Source organism: Dioscorea cayenensis, chromosome 26 (assembly GCF_009730915.1).
Source record: "Dioscorea cayenensis subsp. rotundata cultivar TDr96_F1 chromosome 26, TDr96_F1_v2_PseudoChromosome.rev07_lg8_w22 25.fasta, whole genome shotgun sequence".
Taxonomy (NCBI): Eukaryota; Viridiplantae; Streptophyta; class Magnoliopsida; order Dioscoreales; family Dioscoreaceae; genus Dioscorea; species Dioscorea cayenensis.
The window spans coordinates 84,802-106,314 of NC_052496.1; the positions used below are offsets into that span (position 1 = coordinate 84,802).

The 21,513-nt window shown below is 34.3% G+C and overlaps 4 protein-coding genes across 7 annotated transcripts; 1 reads left to right on the forward strand and 3 right to left on the reverse strand.

Moving 5' to 3' along the window:
* Positions 1 to 2,544: 2,544 nt before the first annotated feature.
* Positions 2,545 to 4,083, forward strand: LOC120253071 (zinc finger protein CO3-like). 2 transcript variants are annotated; one of them, XM_039261338.1, is made up of 4 exons: positions 2,545 to 2,900; positions 3,025 to 3,540; positions 3,652 to 3,783; positions 3,902 to 4,083. In XM_039261338.1, exons 1-4 carry the CDS (start codon positions 2,751 to 2,753, stop codon positions 3,995 to 3,997), a joined length of 894 nt encoding a protein of 297 aa, XP_039117272.1. In that variant the 5' UTR covers positions 2,545 to 2,750; the 3' UTR covers positions 3,998 to 4,083. The 2 variants fall into 2 exon arrangements, with proteins under 2 accessions (XP_039117272.1, XP_039117271.1); XM_039261337.1 differs by having other exon boundaries at positions 2,547 to 2,900; positions 3,010 to 3,540; positions 3,902 to 4,082.
* A 425-nt stretch (positions 4,084 to 4,508) lies between these two features.
* On the reverse strand, positions 4,509 to 9,261 carry LOC120253072. Of its 2 annotated transcripts, none has more exons than XM_039261339.1 (7): positions 9,131 to 9,261; positions 8,082 to 8,148; positions 7,934 to 7,992; positions 7,736 to 7,831; positions 7,516 to 7,637; positions 5,917 to 5,971; positions 4,509 to 5,041 (listed from the first exon to the last, which is right to left on the reverse strand). In XM_039261339.1, exons 2-7 carry the CDS (start codon positions 8,146 to 8,148, stop codon positions 4,844 to 4,846), a joined length of 597 nt encoding a protein of 198 aa, XP_039117273.1. In that variant the 5' UTR covers positions 9,131 to 9,261; the 3' UTR covers positions 4,509 to 4,843. The 2 variants fall into 2 exon arrangements, with proteins under 2 accessions (XP_039117273.1, XP_039117275.1); XM_039261341.1 differs by lacking the exon at positions 9,131 to 9,261 and adding an exon at positions 9,091 to 9,109.
* A 1,425-nt stretch (positions 9,262 to 10,686) lies between these two features.
* Positions 10,687 to 13,049, reverse strand: LOC120253152 (nucleoside diphosphate kinase 3-like). The gene is made up of 7 exons (XM_039261456.1): positions 12,895 to 13,049; positions 12,350 to 12,487; positions 12,153 to 12,190; positions 12,000 to 12,050; positions 11,464 to 11,631; positions 11,267 to 11,379; positions 10,687 to 10,893 (listed from the first exon to the last, which is right to left on the reverse strand). Exons 1-7 carry the CDS (start codon positions 12,974 to 12,976, stop codon positions 10,770 to 10,772), a joined length of 714 nt encoding a protein of 237 aa, XP_039117390.1. The 5' UTR covers positions 12,977 to 13,049; the 3' UTR covers positions 10,687 to 10,769.
* A 2,009-nt stretch (positions 13,050 to 15,058) lies between these two features.
* LOC120253135 lies at positions 15,059 to 19,171 on the reverse strand. 2 transcript variants are annotated; one of them, XM_039261434.1, is made up of 5 exons: positions 18,814 to 19,171; positions 17,532 to 18,065; positions 15,840 to 16,209; positions 15,648 to 15,725; positions 15,059 to 15,424 (listed from the first exon to the last, which is right to left on the reverse strand). In XM_039261434.1, the coding sequence occupies exons 1-5, from the start codon at positions 18,819 to 18,821 to the stop codon at positions 15,374 to 15,376; spliced, it is 1,041 nt and encodes a 346-aa protein (XP_039117368.1). In that variant the 5' UTR covers positions 18,822 to 19,171; the 3' UTR covers positions 15,059 to 15,373. The 2 variants fall into 2 exon arrangements, with proteins under 2 accessions (XP_039117368.1, XP_039117367.1); XM_039261433.1 differs by having other exon boundaries at positions 15,059 to 15,427; positions 18,814 to 19,167.
* Between the last annotated feature and the right edge of the window lie 2,342 nt (positions 19,172 to 21,513).

Below are 21,513 nucleotides of genomic sequence, written 5' to 3' on the forward strand. Positions count from 1 at the left end.
GTTTGATTAGAAATTAAATTTATTTAATATTTATTTATTTATATATTTATTTAATGTTTTAAATTTAGTTCTAATTTTACCAATTTTAACTAAATTTGTATATAGAGTTTTCTCTGTAATATGAAAATTGTGAAAACTCAACTACGTAATAAAATTAGTGATCAATTGTTGCTCAGTGACATACACCGAGAAAAATATCTTTGATTATATTGATATATAATGAAACAATCATTCATTATTTTCAAAATATTAAAACTCGTAGGGACTATTGTAAATTTACTTTGTTGATGATTTATAGTACTTATTTAAAAAATAATTATTAATTTTGATTATAATTAAATTTTTATTTATTAAATTTTATTTGTCCTTCTGTTTATGATTTCTAGTTCCGCCACTTATTATTATTATTATTATTATTATTATTATTATTACAATTTAGACAAGAGAGACATGGTAAGAGAAGAGGGACCCTCTGCTTGTTCACTTTTGCTGTCACTTATTAGCCAAAGTCTACAGCAGTGATAGATATAGATATAAATATACAGAGAAAGAGAAAGAGAAAAAGAGAGAGAGAGCAAAAGGACCAGCTGGTGCCCATTTCTCTTGCTCTCTTGCAAGTTCCAATGCAAAGCATGGCTAATAATTATTTCTTTTCAAGCATATCCTCCCAAGAAAGAAAGACACAAAAACAAAGCTGCCAAATTTTGTGCTCTTGTTCATTGAAAGAGGATATCAAATCTTTGTTTTGTTATTCAATTCAGTAGTTGGTCATGTCTTTCTTGTCTTTAGTTTGAGGTAAATAAAAAAGTTGGATAAAATAAAATGGTTAATTTTTTTTTTTTTATAAGTAGTAAGAAAAGAATAGCATGACATTAATAAGTGGGAGTAACATCCACAACACATCTCTCTCTGATTATATATGCCTTTTTGTAGATGCTAAAACAACCAAAATTCTCTTTCTTTCTATTTATTGTTAAACTTGCCACCATAAGAAGTTCACATTACCAAAATTAGTGTTCTAGAACCATGAGGATATATATATGTATGCCATAACAAATAGTTTGGTAAATTAAAAAAGGGATCATGTGATTGGTTATAAGTTTTAGTGTTTCATTTTACTTAGCTTTTAAGCTTGTATTTCCACTATGTTTATTTTAATAGTAAAAAAAATTAGAAAACACAAAATGAATTGAAATTGAAAGAATAAGAGAGAGTGTTTGTGACACTGATGGTGTGTTGTTACTTTGTGATAGGGTTTACTTCTTTATTATCATGTTGGTTGTGGGAATCTGAATCATTTGGACGAATTGGAAGACAGGATATGCCCTTTCTTGTTACTTTTCTACATTGGTCTCTTTCTCCCATTTTAGGGTTCCTTTTTCCCCTTTTTTTTTTAAATTTTTTAACTTTTATTTTGAGGTTAAGTGGGATACTTTTCTTCTTTCCTTTGTCTTCCCTTTCAATTTAATTTATTAATTTAAAAAAGTTAAGCTAGTTTAATTGTGTTTTTATAATTGGACCATTGCAATTAATTTTAACAATAACACATATATTCACCAATCCTGTATTTTTTTATTTTTCTTATAAAAATAAATAATCAATAATTTCATTACAAAAAATATACATAAAAAAGCACCAAAAAGTAAAATAAAATAAAAGACAAGAGTTTCTCAGTAATGTCATCCCAATCTTATATATTTAAATATATTTAATTAATGCAAGTCAATAAATGGAGTGATTACTACCTATATTTGTCCCTATATACTTTTTATATTATTATTATTTATGTATTAAAAAAATATGATTAGTGGAAAGGAGAAATAATGGAAGAGAAGAAGCCATGCATGGGTGTGCATGATGAGATCATGCTCTTCTGTTTTCCAATGGAGAAAGTTGCATGTGTTGGCCCCCACAAGCACTCCTCCACTCCACTCCACTCCACTCCACTCCACTCCTTCCTTCCACCTTGAACAAAGAGCAGTAGCAGTAGCACACAATAAAACACCACCACTAGTGACTAGACTACAAAAGCTTCTCTTAGGGACGTTCATTTCAGAGAAAGTGGGGGAAGTGAGGGGAAGTGACTTCTCCCATTTTTAATGTTCATTTTAGTCTTTGAAAACTGGAAGTCTGCCACTTCCCCGACTCGAAAGTAAATTTTAACTAGGCTCACTTCAAGATTTTTTTATCGAGTGTGGGAAAAGTGAGTCAATCTCTAAAAACTAACTTATTTTTCACTCTAAAAGTTTTTTTGAACTCATAGAACTTCATCCAACACCTAAATCCTTCGATTTTATTCTCACTTTCTGACAAATGAACACAAAAATCCTGAAAGTGATATCACTTCCCCTAACTTTAGAGAAGTGGCGCTTCCCTCACTTTCTGACTTCCCCTCACTTACAGTGAAACGAACGCCCCCTTAGTCTTAGCCATGCTCATGGTGGGGTCTTTCTCTCTCTCTCTCTCTCTCTCTCTCTCTCTCTCTCTCTCTCTTAAAAAGATCTCAACAAAGTTGTCCTCATTGCTTTGGGAATTGTCATACTCATACTACATCTCTTTCTTAATTCTCCTCCCTAGACTGCTTCCTAACCTCCATTCATTCCTATATATAACTCTGCTTCTCCTTCTTCTCCTCTCTCATTTCCTTTCTTTTGTTGTGCTTGCTTCTTTGCCTTCTTTTCACTCTTTCATTTTGATATATGTTCAGTAACAGATAGTAATTTATATATAAATTTAAACTGTGGAGAGATATGTATGCAGATACTAGACTTTTGCCACCTTTGTCACAATGGAACTTCCAAGAACTACATACAAGTTATCACCAGCTAATTCTTCCAGTTTCTGATGATGATTTCCTCTCCAGCTTTCAATCCATTCTTCCTAGTAACACATCTCATATGGTATATTATTAATTACCACTTCTTGTTTTATCTGTATTTTTCTTATGTTTCCTTTTTATGATCATAATTAATAATCAGTAGTTTGTGAAACTTGGTTTAATTTTGTCAGGGAGTTCTTGTGCAGAACCCAACTGTGATGGAGTATGACTTGGGAGGAGAAGGAGATTTGTTTAAAGCTCCAGAACCAATCATGGGGGGAGAAGCAGTGTTTGCTGCTGTTGATCCTGTGACTTCAGCCATGTCCATGATATCATTTGGTGATGAAGTTATTAGTGCTGAGACAATTAAAGTTGCAGGCATGGAATCAATCCAGAATGATCATCTCAGTGATTTTATTTATGACTGCAAGAAGGAGTTTTTGGCCAAGTCTGGGATTGAAGATGGATTTGCTGAGTTAGTAAATGATGTTAAGGAGGTTCATGGAGTGGGAGCTGCAACAGAGGAAGAAGATCATCCTGTGAAGAGAACTAGGATTGTTCCAGAGGGGCCAATGCAGAAGAGTGTCAGTGCTGAGTGTTTGAGCTCAATGGATTGGATTAATAATAGTTGTGGTGTGAGGCCAAATTTTCTTAGTTTTGAAGGATTGGATTTTGGAGCTGCATTTGGAATGAGAAGGGCTTACAGTGAAGGTGATATTCAGGTCAGAGTTTCTTCTGTATTATTATTGGATTTCTGCATAAAATTTATTAGCTATGGAAAAGCTGTATTTTGGTTATAGATACTGAATTTACATCCTCAATTCTGTAAACAGACTCTTGGCAGTAATAATCACTCAAATGGTGGTGGTAGTAGCACAAGCATAGTAACAAAGAGTGAAGAAAGAAGAGAGAAGCTTTTCAGATTCTGGGAGAAGAGCAAGAGAAATTTTGGCAGGAAAATTAAGGTACATGAAGTGATAGATTTGTTGATGTTTGTTGATTAGAACATGTCTTGTATATTATTTAAAATTTCCAAATTGGAAAAAGTTAAGGTTGTGCTTGATTTTTGTTTGTTTCCTGCAGTATGCTTGCAGGAAAGCCTTAGCAGACAGCCAGCCAAGGGTGAGGGGCAGGTTTGCAAAGACAGAAGATTATGAAGTCTCAAAGCCTTACAAGTAAATATAATTTTGAAAGCCATGTAAGAAAAAAATAATAATAATTTGTAATAAAAAAAAAAAGACCACTTGTTGTAGTTATATATAAATAATAATAATATGCATGCATGTATGTGCTCTTGTCCCCTTACATATTTTATTAACAATTTACTTAAGTACAGTGATGCTTTCAAACAATTATTTTTGAATGCCTTGAAGATGATATAGAATCTCAGATAAAGAATCCACAAATTAAAATTATTACCTTGTGAAAGTTGGTAGCTTCTCATGGCCAGTATATAGCTGCCAAAGACAGCTCTTGAATTGAAGCCCTGTCATGGTTCTAGTTAATGATACTAAACAGTAATACATGCAACCCAGTGATTTTTCAGATAATAATGCACAGATCATAAAGAAATGCTATTCAATGAAAACTTAAGTACATAGTTTCACTGCAAAGGTAATAATCAAAACTACCACATAAAGAACACCAGCATCAAGGCACCTTCCAGTCTAGTTAATTGATATAGACCAGCTTTTCAAACAAAAACCAATCACTGAGAGCAAGCTTTGATTCATAACATAATAATGCAGTTCACTTTGATCAGTTATTCAATGAAAACTTGGTTGATGGCTTGAGGCCAGAACACTAGCAAACCAAACTGAGGTAATACATTAGGAAAATTCTTGCTCAATTAATTGAAGGTCCAAGTGCTGTTTAGCAGGTGCGGCAACACTTAAATGGATTCAGTGGCAGCAGCTCAATCCTGAAAGATAAGTATCATAATGGAACTATTGCTGCTTCAAAATGTAACAGTGAAACATCCCTAGGCAATGGAAGCTGATGATATTGTGATAACGATTGGATCATCTAGTTAAGTTTCCAAAATGGACGCGCTACACGGACAGGTGGAGCCCCAACTCTACCATGTTGCCGTTGTTTTTGACCTCGTCGTCTCCTTGGAGCCTGCCGGCCATTGACACTTGTTTCCACCATCCTCTGCTCTTTCATGCTTGCAAAGAGGGCATCTAAGGTATGAGGCCTTGGCTTAGCCATTATTGCCTTATCCTGCACATGGTTGCCCAATATTATAGCAATCAGATATAGCACTCCTACGTAAGTCCAATTGAAGCTTTTAAATGTAAGAGTTTCATGGCCTCATCAAGAAAATATCAAAAACAAAATGTCATTAGCTTCAGTAAAGATGCATCACAAAAAAAATGTATATCAGATGCATGCATGCACATACATACAAGCATCCATAAATGTCATATATATACAAGATGCAAGTCGATAATTTTTATCTTTAGATGGATATTTTTTTCCTCTATCCATCTAAAGATACACCAAGCCATAGCAGGGCAGTCAGCGACAACATGCCATTAATGACCAAAAGTAATTTTCCATATTCATATTTGGATTGTTCACACATAATTCTTCAGCTGCACTTTAGAAAGTTAGTGATCAGATATTAGTTATGTTTAACATTACAAACTAAGCTCATCCAGCAAACTAACCTGTTCAGGTGTGCGAACTACTAATATTAATTTTCTACTGGAATACCAATTTTCCCCAGGAACGACACCACCTAACAGTCAAGATGCTAATAGCCTAATTCCATGTACATTTAAGTCTAAAAAGTAACTTGGCCCAATGGCAAGAGAGAAAATATACTTTCAAAATATTACCAAATGCATACAGACAAAGAACCACAGGACCAGAAAACTATAAGAACCGAACCAATACCCATTAAACAACATTAAAAACATTAGCATCAATTTTATGCCTGGAGAGTTGTATCAGATGTGCAGCAAGATAAACACCACTTCAGAGACTTCTCAAACACATTAATTATATCTAGAAAAGACATGAAAATATACTGCAAATGCTTCACCTTTATCAGTCAACATTATTCAAACAAAGATGTATTGCGAAAGGTTTACCTTCCCAGATATGTTTTTTTCAGCAGTCTTTTTCGGAACTGGTGCAATTGCAAACCTGCACAAGCATTAGATCATAATTAACTGAAAGAGGCCAAGAGAATTATACAAAAGACATAAATAAATACAGCTACTTCCTTTTCTGCAATTTTTTTCTTGTGATTTGGAACAAACTTACCAAATCCACAAGCAAGTTTAAACAGAGATAATAAAAGGAGTGTAATAGCCAAATAAGATACGAGACTGCCCCAAACCAGTAGAACCTGCTTCCTTGATGTGCTCAATATACAAAGAATACTAAATGAACACCTACTTCGAGCATGCTGGCATTATCCATCAACATCATGTTCACCCACCAGTACAACAGCACAAAAGCAGAAAAATAACAGAAGCACCTCAGAGCCCTAGGTTGTTTCAGTTCTTATGGAAAGACAAGCAAGGAGTAGGCCTAAGTAAGCACTTTCAGATGCATTGTGAATTCCAAGTTGGCATGCAAGTCATATCTCCAGAAGTTGCAGCAACATGACTAACTACCAAATCCCTTAAAGGTCAAGCATCTAAAGGTTTCCAACAGTCCACAAGTTGGATTCTCCCAGCAGGATGGCCTAGTTAGAATAGACCTTTCCACACTTGTATATTTCAATTGTCCAGAAGATACGTACATAGCAAAGTAGAAACCAAGATTTAAACCACATACAGAACACAAACAGCAGAAGTAGACTCAATCTTAGCAAACTCCAGGATGTTCCTCAAGTGATGGCAAGCCAAGATCTTCCCTACATCTCAGAAATTTTCCCGAACACAAGTTTCATTTTTGAATGCAAGACAACCAATACACATTAATTCTCATTATTCAAATGCCTTTACCAAAACGAAATCGTGGACCTAGTCAAAGAAAATACTTTGACCATGATGCAAGGTTACTGGCTCAACAAATAAGGCCGATGTCATCCAAAACCTTTGGCATGATGGAAGATCTAATAATCTGATGGTGTAGAAATGCAATTGAAACAGTCAGAAACATAATCCTCAGATCTGCTCCTCAAGTTGAAAGTGATTTTTTTCATACTACTCATTTAACCTCAGGCGTTAGCTCCCAACCTTGAGAACTACATTCCTAGTCATGAAATCCCTATAATATGAGTAGGGCCAAAGAAGCTAAAGGTCACAAATGTTAAAACATGACTGTGAGCCAACAATTTCTCTTCAACTCTGAAAATTATCCAAAATGCCAAAATGCGAGCTCAACCCAAGGGAGCCAACCAGAAGCATAATTGACACTCCTGAGATTGCAAAAGTCCCATAGGCCACAAACAATATGAAACTGAACAATCATGCACTGACAACACCCATCCACTAGAATCTCCCAAAATAGATATCGGAAAGGACTTCAAATGTCTAAGTGCATGAATCAATCTAATCAATCAATTTTCCACAATCCACATATTGCATATTCATGTATGTGAAGATTTTCCATCCATAAGGAAAGGTCCTTGAGTTACCTGTTGGCACAACAACATTTAAAAAATCACAAACCATACCAATGGAAATGAACCATTGGCAAATATAGTACCTATATGACAGCATAAAATATGATTTTACCTTGGCTTGCTCCAGTTAACCGCCCTGTTGTGAGTAGGTCTATTCAAAGCATTTGTTCCTGCCTCCTTAGTCACAGGGAACTGGTTTCCATGAAAATTTGACCTTCTTTGTGCAAGCACACCCTGCAAACAAAATACAAAAAAGATAAAAATTCAGCAACATAAGCATAAGCAACCGCTGTTAGCTCTACACAGAAGAGAAGATGAATTCAGTTATTTACTTGTCTAATAGAAGATCTTGAATCCACAAACTGCTGGAGCTTGAAGGTTCCCTGTCGCTGGGAAGTGTTGTTGCCGAAAGTCCCTCGAGATTTTATCTGCAAGTTAAATAATAAAATTAAAAATTCCAGTGATTCCAAAACAACAAACACTTCTATCAAAACCAAAAATAAATAAGTAAAATCGAAAAGCAAACTAACCGGGGCTCGGTGCCTTCTCCTTTCAGATGAAGTTTTCTTAGACATCTTGATAATCTCATCTGCATGCAGCAAAAGACATTACATAAACCAGGTACAAATGCTTGTTCATATATGGAAGGATTAACATGTATACAAAGACAACTCTTACCTAAACTCATGTCCATTTTTTTCTCAGTGAGAGCAATCATGTCAGCAGTTAGTGGCTTGTCTGCCATCTGCCAAGTTGTGAGAAAGGCATTTAACAGTGATACTAGGAAACAAAACAATAAGAAGAACTAGCAAAACTCAAGTTATTCTCTTTAAATCACTAGATAGCTCCACAAAAAACCTAGACCGCAACAAAATATATCAAACAGCATGACAAAAGCCTTATCCAATAAACACAAAATCATGAACCAATGTATAGTTCAAAGAAGTGTACACATGAAGTACAAGGGAAAGTATGATCAGGAATCCACATTATTTCTCATTTATTTAAATAAAAAATAAAAAAGAAAACACACAGTTGTAACCTAAAGACTCATTGGACCAACAGCCAAACAACAAGGCCATGTCTGATCATTGGCCAAGATAAGAAAAAAATTCAACAAAAAAAAAAAATATGCGGAAGCCCCAAACCCTAGAATATCAATGAAATCAACCATGATTCATGAAACACCATAAGCAACAAAAACTCACAGTGCTTACAAACTTTCCTAAAAGATCACGATTTCCCATGACTCGCAACATGAAAAGAACAAATTTGGCAAGGATGCGCAAGAAAACCAGAAGCGCTATAATACTAATAATGCAAAACATCAAAACCCCATTAATCAATCAAAAATCAAAAAAATTAAAATTTAAAAAAAAAATCAGAATTTTAAGAATTACCCAGCAAGAAAAGAACAGTACCGGGATTTTTTCCTTTTTCCTAAACCCACATCAAGGTAGGAGAACAACCAAACCAAAAAGGAGCTACTAGAAACCCTAGAATACCACAATAATATACAAAAAGGCTCAAAATCCAGAAACCCCGCTTCAAGATCTCTAGAAAACAACATGGCCATTAATCTTATTGCCCATATTCAGAATCAAACCCAAAATAAAAAAGGACAACAAGACACCCAAAAAAAAAACGAAAATCCCCAAAATAAAACCGCAGATCAGAGCAGAAATACCACAAGATTTGAATATCTCGCAAAAGGATCAAGAACTCACCGGAATCGTAGAAAAACCTCTAGAAATCTAGGGTATGAAAATGGGAGAAAGAGGGAGAAAGCTCGCGGAATTGAGGATGATGGAACGCGGTTGTTTATTAACTTTATTTAGAAGCCGTGTCGGATCTAAACCCGCGTTAAAATGGATGCAAATAGAAAATCCGATTTCAAGTTTTAAACGGGTCGGATCCACTTAGCAGGCGGATTCGGGTATAAGTTATATTGAAAACTCCTGTTTATAGATGGCAATGATGATAATATAATTTCTAATATGTACTAAATTTGTGGTTTTCCTTTTATTAGGGTTTTTTTTTATTTTGGAGATAAAATTGTTTATTAATCTTTTCATACAAATTTATTGCTTCTTAAAAGGATTAATTCCGTTATTTAAAACCAAAAACACGGTAAAATATATTGGTATTATACTATAATTAATTTTTATTTTCAACATCAATCTTTAATTTGTATTATTTCAATTATCCACTTCCAATTTAGTTTCACTAAGAGGATACCAAAGAGTTTTTAGAACGATTTGATAATATAACTATTAAAATTACCTTAACATCTGTAATTCGATACGTCACATACTGACACACACATGTTGTGTCATCAACAATGTCCATGTAGTATCTTATATGTACACATGGCCATTATTCATTTCCATATTATGTGATCATGTGGATATCATCAATGATGTGATCCATATTTGTCAACAAATAACAAGGTAATTCCATCCGTCACATCATCAAATTTTTTTTCAAAATCTTTAGTAATTTTTCGGTGAAACTAAATTGAAAATAGTTAACTAAAGTGATATAAATTCAAATTTGATACTCAAATTAAAAATTAGTAATAGTATAATACTCGTTCAAGATATTGCTAGTTTTGGTGAAAATTTTGATAAGTTTTATTCCTGATTTTAGGTACGTAATTAATTGGTTTTATAGTATAGTATAAGTTATCACACTAGATAAACTCCACATGTAAACCATTGATTGTTTTTATTTGACATGCAATTAAAATATAAAAAAATATGCGATTACTTTATCCATTTTCTAGACTAATGTCGGTGATATTTTTATATTGATGAGAGTCAATCAAATATTTAAATATTATATTGTGAGCAAAGTACGAATCCACAAACAATAAATTTGGGGAAAGTTCCAAGAAAATTTCATTTTTGAATGAAAATTTTTTTAATGAACTATTGACATAATTATTTTTTTTTAAAGCCACAAGCACGCTCCATTTAAGGGATGTCAAGTAACTTATTTACAAAGTTACATCAATTATAAAATCTTTGAGAGATAAATCCCCTTGTTTGTAAAATGATTTTTTATTAGCTTGCCTATTAAAAAAAAAAAATCTTTTAAAGCTAAATTTCATCATGCTAAAGTAATTGCCTTTCTTGAAGACAACTCAATGAGAAAGCTTTTATAACAACGAATCTGAAAAGAAAAATCTGCAGTAAATGATGTTCTGCAATAAAATTTTATTGCATATTATTTCAAATTAAAAAAAGTTTTAATACAAGAAGTAGAAATTTTACTCAAAAAGTGGAAATTATTCAAATTATTAAGATTAATGATCATCTTTGAAGTAATCCTTGAAAAACAATTGCAATGGGAACAGAGCAAAGACTAGTTCACCCCATAGATCCACTTCTCTGCATTGCTAGTATAAGAAACTAACTCCCTTGGTTCAAACCACAAAGCAATTTCATCCTTGGCTGTCTCAAGTCCATCACTCCCATGAATTATATTCCTGCAGTAAAAATTCATCTTCATATGCAAATAATGTAGTTCTTGCAATATTATGCATCCATAGTTTTGTCGAAAACTTCGAGTTTAATAACACTTATATTGTTCACACAGTTGATGCAAATGCAGAAATGCAGCTATCCTGTTTATCATGAAAATCATAAATGTAAATAGCGACAAATCGACGGCTAAATCCTACTTCTCTCTTAAATTAAGAATGCCTGAACTTGTTCATCATGAAAATCATAAATGTAAATGTTTTGATTTTGTAGCCCAGAAATAGCTATGCATTAGATAAAATTTTGATGTTTAGTGACAGTAGTATAAGCATTTCATATGTTTTAGGGGAGTAAATGATCAATCAGTTCAAATAATACCTTCCAACAACGACAGCGAGATCTCCTCTAATGGTACCAGGCTCAGATTTTTGTGGATCAGTTGCGCCGATAAGCTTTCGACCATACCGTATAACTCCCTCTCCTTCCCAAACCTATTGTAATTAGCAAAATGTGAATGAAACATGATACTTAAAACATTGTTTGGTACAGAAACAGGAAAACTCATCATTATTTACCATTGCAAGAACTGGTCCAGAGCTGAGAAAGTCACAGAGGCCATTAAAGAAAGGCCTATCTTTCAGATCATGGTAGTGTTTCTGGGCAAAGTCCTTGGAGGGAACTATCAACTTAATGGCCACAAGTTTATATCCTTTACGCTCAAACCTTGAAATAATTTCAGCAATCTGGGAATTTTAAACCAATTACAACAATAGAAAATTCTTAATCAAGAATAGCCACAAATGATGGATGTAGTTTAAAACTTCCCCTCCATAAATTGAAAATCAAAGATTACAGACTATAATATACAAGAATAGAAACTAGAAACAGGGGATACCCATGGAAAATGAGTTCAAAACACACACAGGGACAAGAAATAAAGTAAGTTGTTAATAACTAATTTAAGCTGTTTGCAGTAATGAACAACTGGTCACCTAAACAAGAATAAAACACATGAACATGATCAAATATCTCAGTTGCACAACCCTTAATTGAAGAGGGCCTATGCTTGCCTACAATTATGGACCACAGAACTTGGTTAGGTATATCTTACCAGTCCTCTTTGCACTCCATCAGGCTTGATGGCAATAAAAGTGCGTTCTAGCTGCATAGTGTTTTGAAAAAGTCATTAAACAGAAACAGAAACACAGTACTCTGTCTGTTAAAAAGACAATGAAAAAAGACTAACAAAGCTCCGTCAGAATACCTCAGCAGCATTCACTTCCTTGTCCTGAAGCATGTACACTGGTATAAAGTTGAAGGAGCATCAATACATTAGAAAATGAGCTAGAATACATAAAAATATTTATCCTAAATCATTGATTCGCATCTACAACCTCATAAAATTCTTCTTTCTTTTACATATTAATTATTGATAATTTAAAAGGAGAAGACAATATATACCTGCAGCAGGGAAGGCAAGAGCTCCAGAAATCCATCCCATTGGGATACTCTTGGAATCTGCCCTCTTGTAAAATGTAGCTACAGTAGATATGCTCCTCCTGAATGAGGTTGCTGTTGCTGCTCCCACAGCTTGCCCTTCTGCACAACAACATCATGGAATACTAGTTCAGACAGCCCATTGGCTACAATGGATTTTTTTTTTCCCAGAAAAAAAAAAACACTGTTTTATCGAAAAAGGTCAAAACTTTTTATCTACATGTCGCAGCCTTATGAAGATTATAGCAATCAAAAGACTAAAAACCCTGTTTTTCCTCAAAAAGAAAGAAAAAAAAAAACCGAATCAAGTGATCCAGATACCATCCATTCGGATGTGAAAATCAAATGCACTCCCTCTCTTTTAGCAACAATCGCACTTCAATCAATCATACACGAACTGAAATTAAACTTCACAAACTAGATGAGAAAAGCTACAAGCATCGATTCCAATTCCAGAACCCAAATCAGAACATCAAAAAGCATCAATGCAAGGGCTAGCTAGAACTCACCAAAGAACACTAGGGAACTCCGGCGAGCTGAAAGGAGGGACCTCAGCGACCTTGCAGCCGACCTGTAGACCTGGGAGCTCATCGTGGGATCGCCGGAGACCTGCTTCAAGGGTTTCGAATTGCTCTTTGGAACTCTCAAAGGCTCAATTTCTTTGGCGTGCTCGCGTCCTGAGGATCAGATCCCATGAATGCGGGTACGAGTCATAATGTCTATATTACCCTTAATACTTGGAAAAAATTACAAGTTTTTATTAAGGGATGAGTGGGTCCTTTAGGGGCAGTTTGGGTAGAGAAGAGTGGGTCAGTGACTCGGTGGATTAAATCGCGGGAAAGGCACAAGAATTGATTCGGTTCAGAACTTGGTTTGAACCGGTTTGATCATTGAACTGGGAATTTTAATTGGATGTGATTTATGAAATTCTCCAAAATTATGTAAATTTTATAAATTTTTATTAAATATAAATATATATTAATTTATTTTTTAAAATTAATGTGAATAAACTACAATTTTATTAAAATAAAAACAAAAAGGAAACATGGGAAAAGCCCTCTCACTAGAGGTGAAGAACATAAACAAAAGACAACAATATAAAATAAAAATATAAATAACGGGTGGGCTGGCAAAGAACACCGTCTGGCACCACAGGCATGCCCAGATTGTCAGACAAGTCAAGATCTTAATTTATTTCAAGTGAATAATATGAATTAAAGAAAAAGATCTTTACTTTTTTAAAAAATTTTGAAAAAGAATGAATTTTTTTTATCATACATTATGTGGTATTAAGTAACTAATTATTAATTTATTTTATTTACTTTAATGACTTAAGAGAGTCCGCTTAAAATAATCGCCATCATTTTGTTTAATATTTTAAAATAAAAAAAAATTGATTTTGTCCTTCAGTGGTTATGATTTAGAATAATCAAAAGAATTATAGAAGTTGGAATTTTCCCCCATCACATGCGTACCAATGTTATTTGTTTGTTACTCGTAAAAGCTTATACAGTGAGTCAAACCAACAATTCTAATTTTTCATAATTATCTTTTATTTCCTTTTGTGATACAACCCATGGATCAAAATATTCAAAATGATATTAAGCCATGGTTGGGTGGAGTAAAGTCCCTACACAAGCTCAACTCAAATCCTACAACACTAGAATACAAATGACTGAATGGGCATGTCTCACTATTAAATATATATATATATATATTAAAAAAAATACAACAACAAAATCATATAGAAGAACATACACTGAAGGTGAAAACAGAAAAAAAAAGGAAATAATAAACTCAAACAAAATAACCCTTGGGTTAAGAGAGAATTACTTCCAGGAGCTGAAGGGGGAAAAATAGAAGGGATTAGCCTTGAGCTGGTGCCTAGTCATTCAACTCATGCTCCTTTCTTGTAGTTGTAGCCTTGTAGGTGAATTTGGAAATTAGATGCCCTTAATTAAATATATCCAAGTTATATATTACTTTAAAGTCCAATTATCATAATAAGTTCCATTTCCTTACGACAATCACAATAAAAGAATTTAATAAAAGCCAGTGCAGAGAGGTTTGAATGGGTCCATCCCAAAGAACTGAGTCAAGGAAATTGGTTACTCCGTTTGATTTTCTAAACTCAGCTAACTCCAAGCCTCATCAAACACCGGAGTTATAATTATTTATTAGTATTAATTATTTTGGTCAAGTTGATTTAAAATTGAAATTTGGACGCACCTGATTTTTCATTTTTTCCATCTGTCACAATCAAAATTAACTCCTTAAACTTATCATTATTATTATTTTTAAATTCTCTATTTGATTCAAAAGAGTCAACAAATTCCATACACCAGTACAAAACAGTATCACTCTGGTTTTAATAGGCTCACCTCACCCATGTGACATGCGTCCCCTCTCACTTTCTAGACATAAATGAACAATATTATATATATATATATTTATTTATATAAATGTAGAGGCTTATGAAGTGTGAACAACTTTTTTAAAGATTAAAATACAAAAGAAACAAATATATATATATATATATATATATATATATATATATATATAAAGGTATCTTGATAAATTATACAAGATGTGAACAATGAATAGTATTTATAAATTGAAATTACTTCACCGTGAATACAATTAATTAGAAGGAAGGAATCAGTGGATAGGGAGTGAGTGAGAAGAGAGTTCCTTTTCTTCATTCAATATATAAAATATCTCCTAAAGATTGAACCTTAACATCTGTACAAGAGATGAGGTGAGAGCTCATCTCCATCTCAATCTCCATCACCACCACTTCTCACAAAATTAAAGGGGAAAAAAAAAGGAAAACCAAAAAGAAGAGGGAACCTAAGGACCACGCATTGATCAAACATAAGTGTGAAAACATCCCCTTCTTCCCTCCTTTAAAAAAAAAAAAATTACAAAAAAAAAAAGAGATCATTCATTATTATCATCATCTCAGGCACTGAAGTGAAATCCACATTATTATTCAGACTCGCTCTCCATGCTCTCCATTCCCTTCAATCCCCTTCTCTTCTGCTACACAACCAAAAAAAAATAAAAAAATGTTAACTAATTAATCATATTCTTTAAAAAAAAAGAGGAAACAGTCAATGTTTTGATACAATCAATGCTCGCTAACATGGCCCACATCAAAGCAATGGCCAACCCATTCATTCAACTACTTTATTTTTCCTCTCTCTCTCTCTCTGTCTCTGTCTCTAAAGAAAATGAAAAAGTGGAGGTCATAGAGAGCAACCTTTTTCACGCACTTCTTCTCCCGGACTTCATACCGGCCTCTGGTCAGGTCCGAAAGCCACATCCCAGGAAAACAATACTGCAAACCAAAAAAATATATTCTTTATATAAATCTCTGTTTTTCCACAATTTTCTAGTCAAGTATAATAAGGAAACAAAAATGGAAGGGGGGGCATTGAATGAATAATAATACCTGAAGAGTTTTGTCTACGTTCTTGGCACGTTTCTTAGGGCGCTGTGGGAGCTTGGTGCCCTTCATGGCCAAGAAGTCATCCTCCTTCTCCTTCCTTGAAAGGGATATATAGATCCTGGGCCACTCAAACTGATCTAGATTCGGCTTCTCCAGAAGATGAGCGTTACCAGCAGCGATGCCACCGGTCTCTTGATCTGAAGGAGGTTTTGCGTCAGAGTTCAAAGCACTGCAACCGTTGGCAGTGGTTGCAGTTGCAGTAGCAGTACCACAAGATCCCATCTTGGGAGCCTTGTGCTGTGGTGGTGATCGTGGGCAGCGTTTGTCCGACCGAAGGTGTTCGCCAGGGCCGCTTGATCTCTCGTCCAAGCTCCTGATCATTTTGCAGATGAAAAATTAAAATTAAAAAATAAATATAAATAAAAAAGGGGAAATTTTTAAGCAGATGGGATGGTGGATGATGATGGCTGCTCTGTAGCTAATGATCTCATACCACTACTCAACAAAACAATGTGTCTGTGTGTATATATATATAATAATATATATATTATTATTATATAGATAAATAGAGTGGTAAGGTAAGTGGTTTGCTGTTACTGTCTAGGAGCCAACGCAAACGGGTTTATTTGGGGGTAATTAAGCAAAAAAAAAACACACACACATAAGTTGAATAATCATACAAGGAAAATAGAGGAGATGAAAATTAAGTAAAGGGTAGAGGTTTGTAATAATGTTGATATGGGAGGGTGAGGAAGGTGGAAAAGTAGTGTGGAGTTGGGGAGAAACTTCTGGGATGCTGCTGGTTTTCAATCAAAAGGGATAGGGGTGATGGCTGGACAAAGGAAGGGGAGGACGAATATTAATAATAAACTAGAGAGTATTTGTATCCAAAATCTCTTATAACACAAAAGAACACAGCATCTTTCTGTCATGATATTAATAAATGATGAAATTCAGCAAAATATAGATCTAGCAAAAACTCTTATAATAAATAATCAAATATCTTTCAGATCCAATGTGTAGAAAAGGGGAAAAAGTATGTGAATGTTGAACCACTTGTTTTCCAAATTCAACATCTCATAAAAACTCACAACTCATGTCATTTAAAACAAATGAAATTAGTTTTAAAAAAAAAAATGAAATTCAGCAAAACCTTTTTTATTTTTTTTATGTAATACAACCCACAAAAACAAGAGATCATGAAGGAAAGCCAGCAATCATATAGATATAAAACCACAGATCTATTCGAAAGTATGAAAATAATAATAATAGTGTTATCCCTGATGTACAATAGATAAAATATGGATAAAAAGGGAATATATATATATATATATATTCAAAAACAAAAAAGAGACAGAAAGAGAGATAATACTTACATCATAAAGAGCTAAGAAAATTTGGGAAAAAAATAAAAGAAAACACCTTTCAATCCTTATCTTCACACACAAAACATGACCCGAAAGCCAAACAGAACCAACCGACGATAAAATGGAACCCAAATATCATCAACCAAATGAGAACTACAACCACCATAACCAAAAAAATATATAATATATAAGAAAAAAATAAAACATAAAAATGCCCACAAAAAATAAATAAATAAATAAATAGAGAATATATATATATATATATAATATAAAATATCATTGAAACAGAAAAGAAGAAAAAGATTAGCATGGTGGATGAGAAAAATACCTACTGAGAAGGGACGACGAGGACTCGCGGGAAGGCATGCATGGCCGGAGATTGCCGCCGCGAGAATAGGACCCGCACTGCGGGAGAGGCATCACCGCCAGTGATAAGGCGCCGGAGCGCCGCTGGATCTTAACCATCGGCCGTGTAAGGCCGGAAGACTCGTCGACGGCTGCGGCGCGTCTCTCGGCGCGCGATCCACGGGACCTCTTGTTGTGACCCCACTGGAGCAAAACGTCACCTCCGCTGCCATTGATGATCTCGTGATGAGGTTGGGATTTGGGGGCAGGCGGGGTTGGGGCGTCAGGGGAGGGCTGAAGATGAGGGAGCTGAGGTTCTTGGGAGGGAGTGGAGGTGGTGGTGGTGATGGTGGTGGTAGTGGTGGATCGGAAGCGGAGGGATTTGGGATCGAAGGTGGAAGGGGAGGAGGAGAAATTGGGAAAACGATCAGGGTCTTCTTCTTTGAAGGGTCTTAAGGTGGGGTTTGGCTTCTTTCCATTGCTGACAGGAAGGTAGTCTGGGCTCACTCTGTGGTATCTGCAAACAAAGAGAAGCAAACCAGGATGAAACTATGAATCAAAGGCACCGAGAAATCCGAATGAAGAGGTTGAAAATGCTGAAAAACAAAAAGATCCAAACTTTTCTTATTAACGATTTTCAGGGATCTTCTGAAAATCGAATGAAGAATGGAATCAAAGAGAAGGAGAAAAATGAAATTTGAGATAGTAAAAGGAAAACAACGATAGAAAATAACAAAATCAATTCGTGGAGAAATCCAAGGATTCCGGTGAAAACAAAGTCGGAAGCAAAGACGATAGAAGATCGAAGAGATGAAAGATAACAGTATATGGGAATCAAAACTAAGAAACCACGACTATAAAACACGATCCTATGCTCAACTGAAGGATAAAAAAAAAAATAGAGGAAAAACACGAAAACGACGGAGAAGAACAAGTGGCCGGCATCTCTACCGAACAAGAGAGATGGATCGCGAGTCGATGGGTCAATGAGGAGGCGGAGCCGAGAGCCAGCAAAAAGCCAGCGGCGCTGGCGATGTACAGCCGGGAGCTCGCCGGAGAAGGCGATCCCTAAGGCAAGCTTCACGCGCCTCCACATCCTCACCGATCTCTCTGAACAAGAACGGAATCAAGACAAGGAAAACAAAAACCACATCGATCTCAACCAAGGAGACCATGAAAACACAAACAAAACTTTCCAAATAAGAAATCCACGCAGAGAAATCACAGAGGGAGAAGACGATGTCAAGAGAAAGATCCAAGCAAACCTCATCATGTCCAATGCCGCGCCGGCGCTCGGATCCGTTTCCACCCTAATCCTCCCGTAAATCGCATCGCCTCTCCTCCAAACCCACCTCCCAGCTCCAAACCCTAGGATCTCTCTCCTCTCCACCTCTCAAAATATATCAATACACAAGGAGATAGCCAAAGTGCTCAAACCTCAAGAGAAAGACACACACACACACACACACACACACAAGAAGACTACGTCGGAAAAGCACACCGGAGAACGCCGGCGACGGCCGGAGACGACGACGGTGATAGAGTTCACACTGAGGAGAAGGAGATGAAGAGAAGGGCTTAGCGATATGAAGGAAATTTGGGTTGAAAGAGCGGCTTTTATCGAACTCGAGGTTTCTTCTCGGAATGCCCTCATCGAGAATTCCCACAATGCCCCCCTAAATTTCCCAAGGGGTACTTCTGGTATTAAACCTAAAATTAAAGGGTATTCCAGGGAAAACACTTCGCCCCTCCTCCATGTCAGCATGAGGAAAATACAAGCTTCTCTTCGCCAGTTTATGCAATGCCTCTCAAACGCTGCCACGTACTCATTAATGAGTGGGGCATGAATACACGGCGTGTGTTATTTTAATTCGCGGACCTGCACGGTGTGATTACCGCTCTTAGGGTTTTGCTTGAATATTATTAGCTTCTTTTTTTTTCTAAATTTTTTTTTTGTTTATTAAAGTGATGTGGTATGTTATTTAATTAATTAATAAATTAATTAATTAATTGGCGATTCCACTCCTCCCTAACTTGTCCCCATTTATGGCTTCTAGGGCAAGCCACCCAAGATATCAATTCATTTCCTACATCAAATGAGCGAAGGAATCCTAGCCGTTCGATTGAATCTTGTAATTGAACGGCCATGGTTAAATTAAATAAATAAAACGTGAAACGAAGTAATTGGAACCGGGGAAACGGGAACGTTTTTTTAAATGATTTATTTATTTAAGCGTCATCATATATATATACACATATATATATATAACATAATTATTATTTTTATCCATTGAAGGAAATGTATGATTATTAATTTTAAAAATATTTATATAGAAGATAGCTTTATTCACTATAAAATTAGGAAAAAAAAGTTTAAATAATTAAGAAAATTCTAAAATTATGATCTAAATAATTGGAGATATACTTTGAGTGATTTGAGTTTTTCCTTTCTTTTGGAGAGTAGACTTTCAATATGTCAAATTAGATAGTCAATTAAGAAGACACTAGCCAACAAAACCAGCCATTACTTAAATGCTAATCAATTTTTATTTTATTTTATTTTTTATTTATTTGTTTGGATTATTAGATTGAATGCATGTAAAAATTATAGATAAACCGGATCCAATTATTTTGGTTTAAAACCAAACAAAGCTGGCACTCTCTCTCTCTCTCTTTTAAGTTTAAAGCCGGCAAAAATAACAATTAAGCCAACAATGCCAACTTATAAAATTATAACTAATTAATAATAAATATTATTTTTTTTAATAAAATAGACAAACTACATGTCGGGAACACCCACAGATTGTCTACTCATGAGAAACTCAAATCCTGGTTTCGTCCGGACCCAAAAAAACCTAATACCAATAGGGTAAAATACCATTGGTAATATTAAAAAACTTACAAAATGATAAATATTATGCAGCTTATAGATTTCCATCTTCAATTTTTTTTAATAAAGTTAAAAATATTATCTGAATGATCACATTTGTGTTATAAATAAAAATTTTAAAATATAATTATACTAATTGTACTAATTATATATATATACTATTAAATGGTAACACTATTGTATCTTGACAGTAAGATACATTTTGTCACACGGAGGATGTGTTTAAATTCAGTTCAAAACATAGTAAATAGGTTTACTTGTGGTAAATACGAATGGTAGGTCTCTATTCACATGTTAAGGTGTGTGTGCCAACACATACGCATACATCCTTGACTCACTATAGCCTGTCCACTTCATAAAAAAAAAACCCTTGTATATATATATATACAACAAGAGACCATCTCATAACAAAAAGTTTGATATTTTATATATATTATATTTACTTTATAAACTTTTATAAATTATATATTTTATTTATTTTATTTGTTAGTTTCATGAAGATAGATGAAAAATCAGGAAAAATACATGTTTTGGGTTTTTATAGAATTTTTAGTTGACTTGTGATTAGTAGGTACACAAAATTTTATTTAAATGTGTGAAAAAAACATGTATTCATCTCATAAAAAGAAGAAACACATGGTTAATGTTTGATATATATATATATATATATATATATATGTAACTATCTAGTTATTGTGTTTACTGTTTAGCATCATATTTTAATGTATATTGGGGACTGCCATTATTTTATAAATATTTCATAAAAAAAAAATCTAAATATGCTTCAAAATCTTATATCAAATGGTTAGTTAAACTAATCACAATGAGCAACTCTCATATATTCTATCAATTGTTTAAGTCTCTTTCTTTCATTCTTGCAATTAGATCATTTTAATCACCTTATTCTTTCCCAATTTTCTTCCCTAATTTTAAATTCCATCTTTTTTAGAATCAAAATACACTCCTCATACTCTATGTTTTTATTTTTCAATCTAAAGTTTTTAAGGATTAAATTTATACTTTAGAGTTTGCAGTATTTAGATTAAAAAAAATTTGTTGTAAATGTTACATGAAA

Excerpts from the sequence above, each read along its gene's own strand:
- LOC120253071 (XM_039261337.1), top strand. The coding sequence starts at position 2,751 with ATGTATGCAGATACTAGACTTTTGCCACCTTTGTCACAATGGAACTTC. Across the intron at positions 3,541-3,651 it reads ACAGTGAAGGTGATATTCAG|ACTCTTGGCAGTAATAATCA; the intron begins GTCAGAGTTTCT and ends TTCTGTAAACAG. Across the intron at positions 3,784-3,901 it reads ATTTTGGCAGGAAAATTAAG|TATGCTTGCAGGAAAGCCTT; the intron begins GTACATGAAGTG and ends TGTTTCCTGCAG.
- LOC120253152 (XM_039261456.1), bottom strand. The coding sequence starts at position 12,976 with ATGAGCTCCCAGGTCTACAGGTCGGCTGCAAGGTCGCTGAGGTCCCTC. Across the intron at positions 11,632-11,999 it reads ATGGAGTGCAAAGAGGACTG|ATTGCTGAAATTATTTCAAG; the intron begins GTAAGATATACC and ends TAAAATTCCCAG. Across the intron at positions 10,894-11,266 it reads CTCGCTGTCGTTGTTGGAAG|GAATATAATTCATGGGAGTG; the intron begins GTATTATTTGAA and ends TTTTTACTGCAG.
- LOC120253072 (XM_039261339.1), bottom strand. The coding sequence starts at position 8,148 with ATGGCAGACAAGCCACTAACTGCTGACATGATTGCTCTCACTGAGAAA. Across the intron at positions 7,993-8,081 it reads AAAAATGGACATGAGTTTAG|ATGAGATTATCAAGATGTCT; the intron begins GTAAGAGTTGTC and ends TGCTGCATGCAG. Across the intron at positions 7,832-7,933 it reads GGAGAAGGCACCGAGCCCCG|ATAAAATCTCGAGGGACTTT; the intron begins GTTAGTTTGCTT and ends TTTAACTTGCAG.
- LOC120253135 (XM_039261433.1), bottom strand. Across the intron at positions 16,210-17,531 it reads TCGTCGTCCCTTCTCAGTAG|GAGCTTGGACGAGAGATCAA; the intron begins GTATTTTTCTCA and ends CAAAATGATCAG. Across the intron at positions 15,428-15,647 it reads AGAAGAAGTGCGTGAAAAAG|CAGAAGAGAAGGGGATTGAA; the intron begins GTTGCTCTCTAT and ends TTGGTTGTGTAG.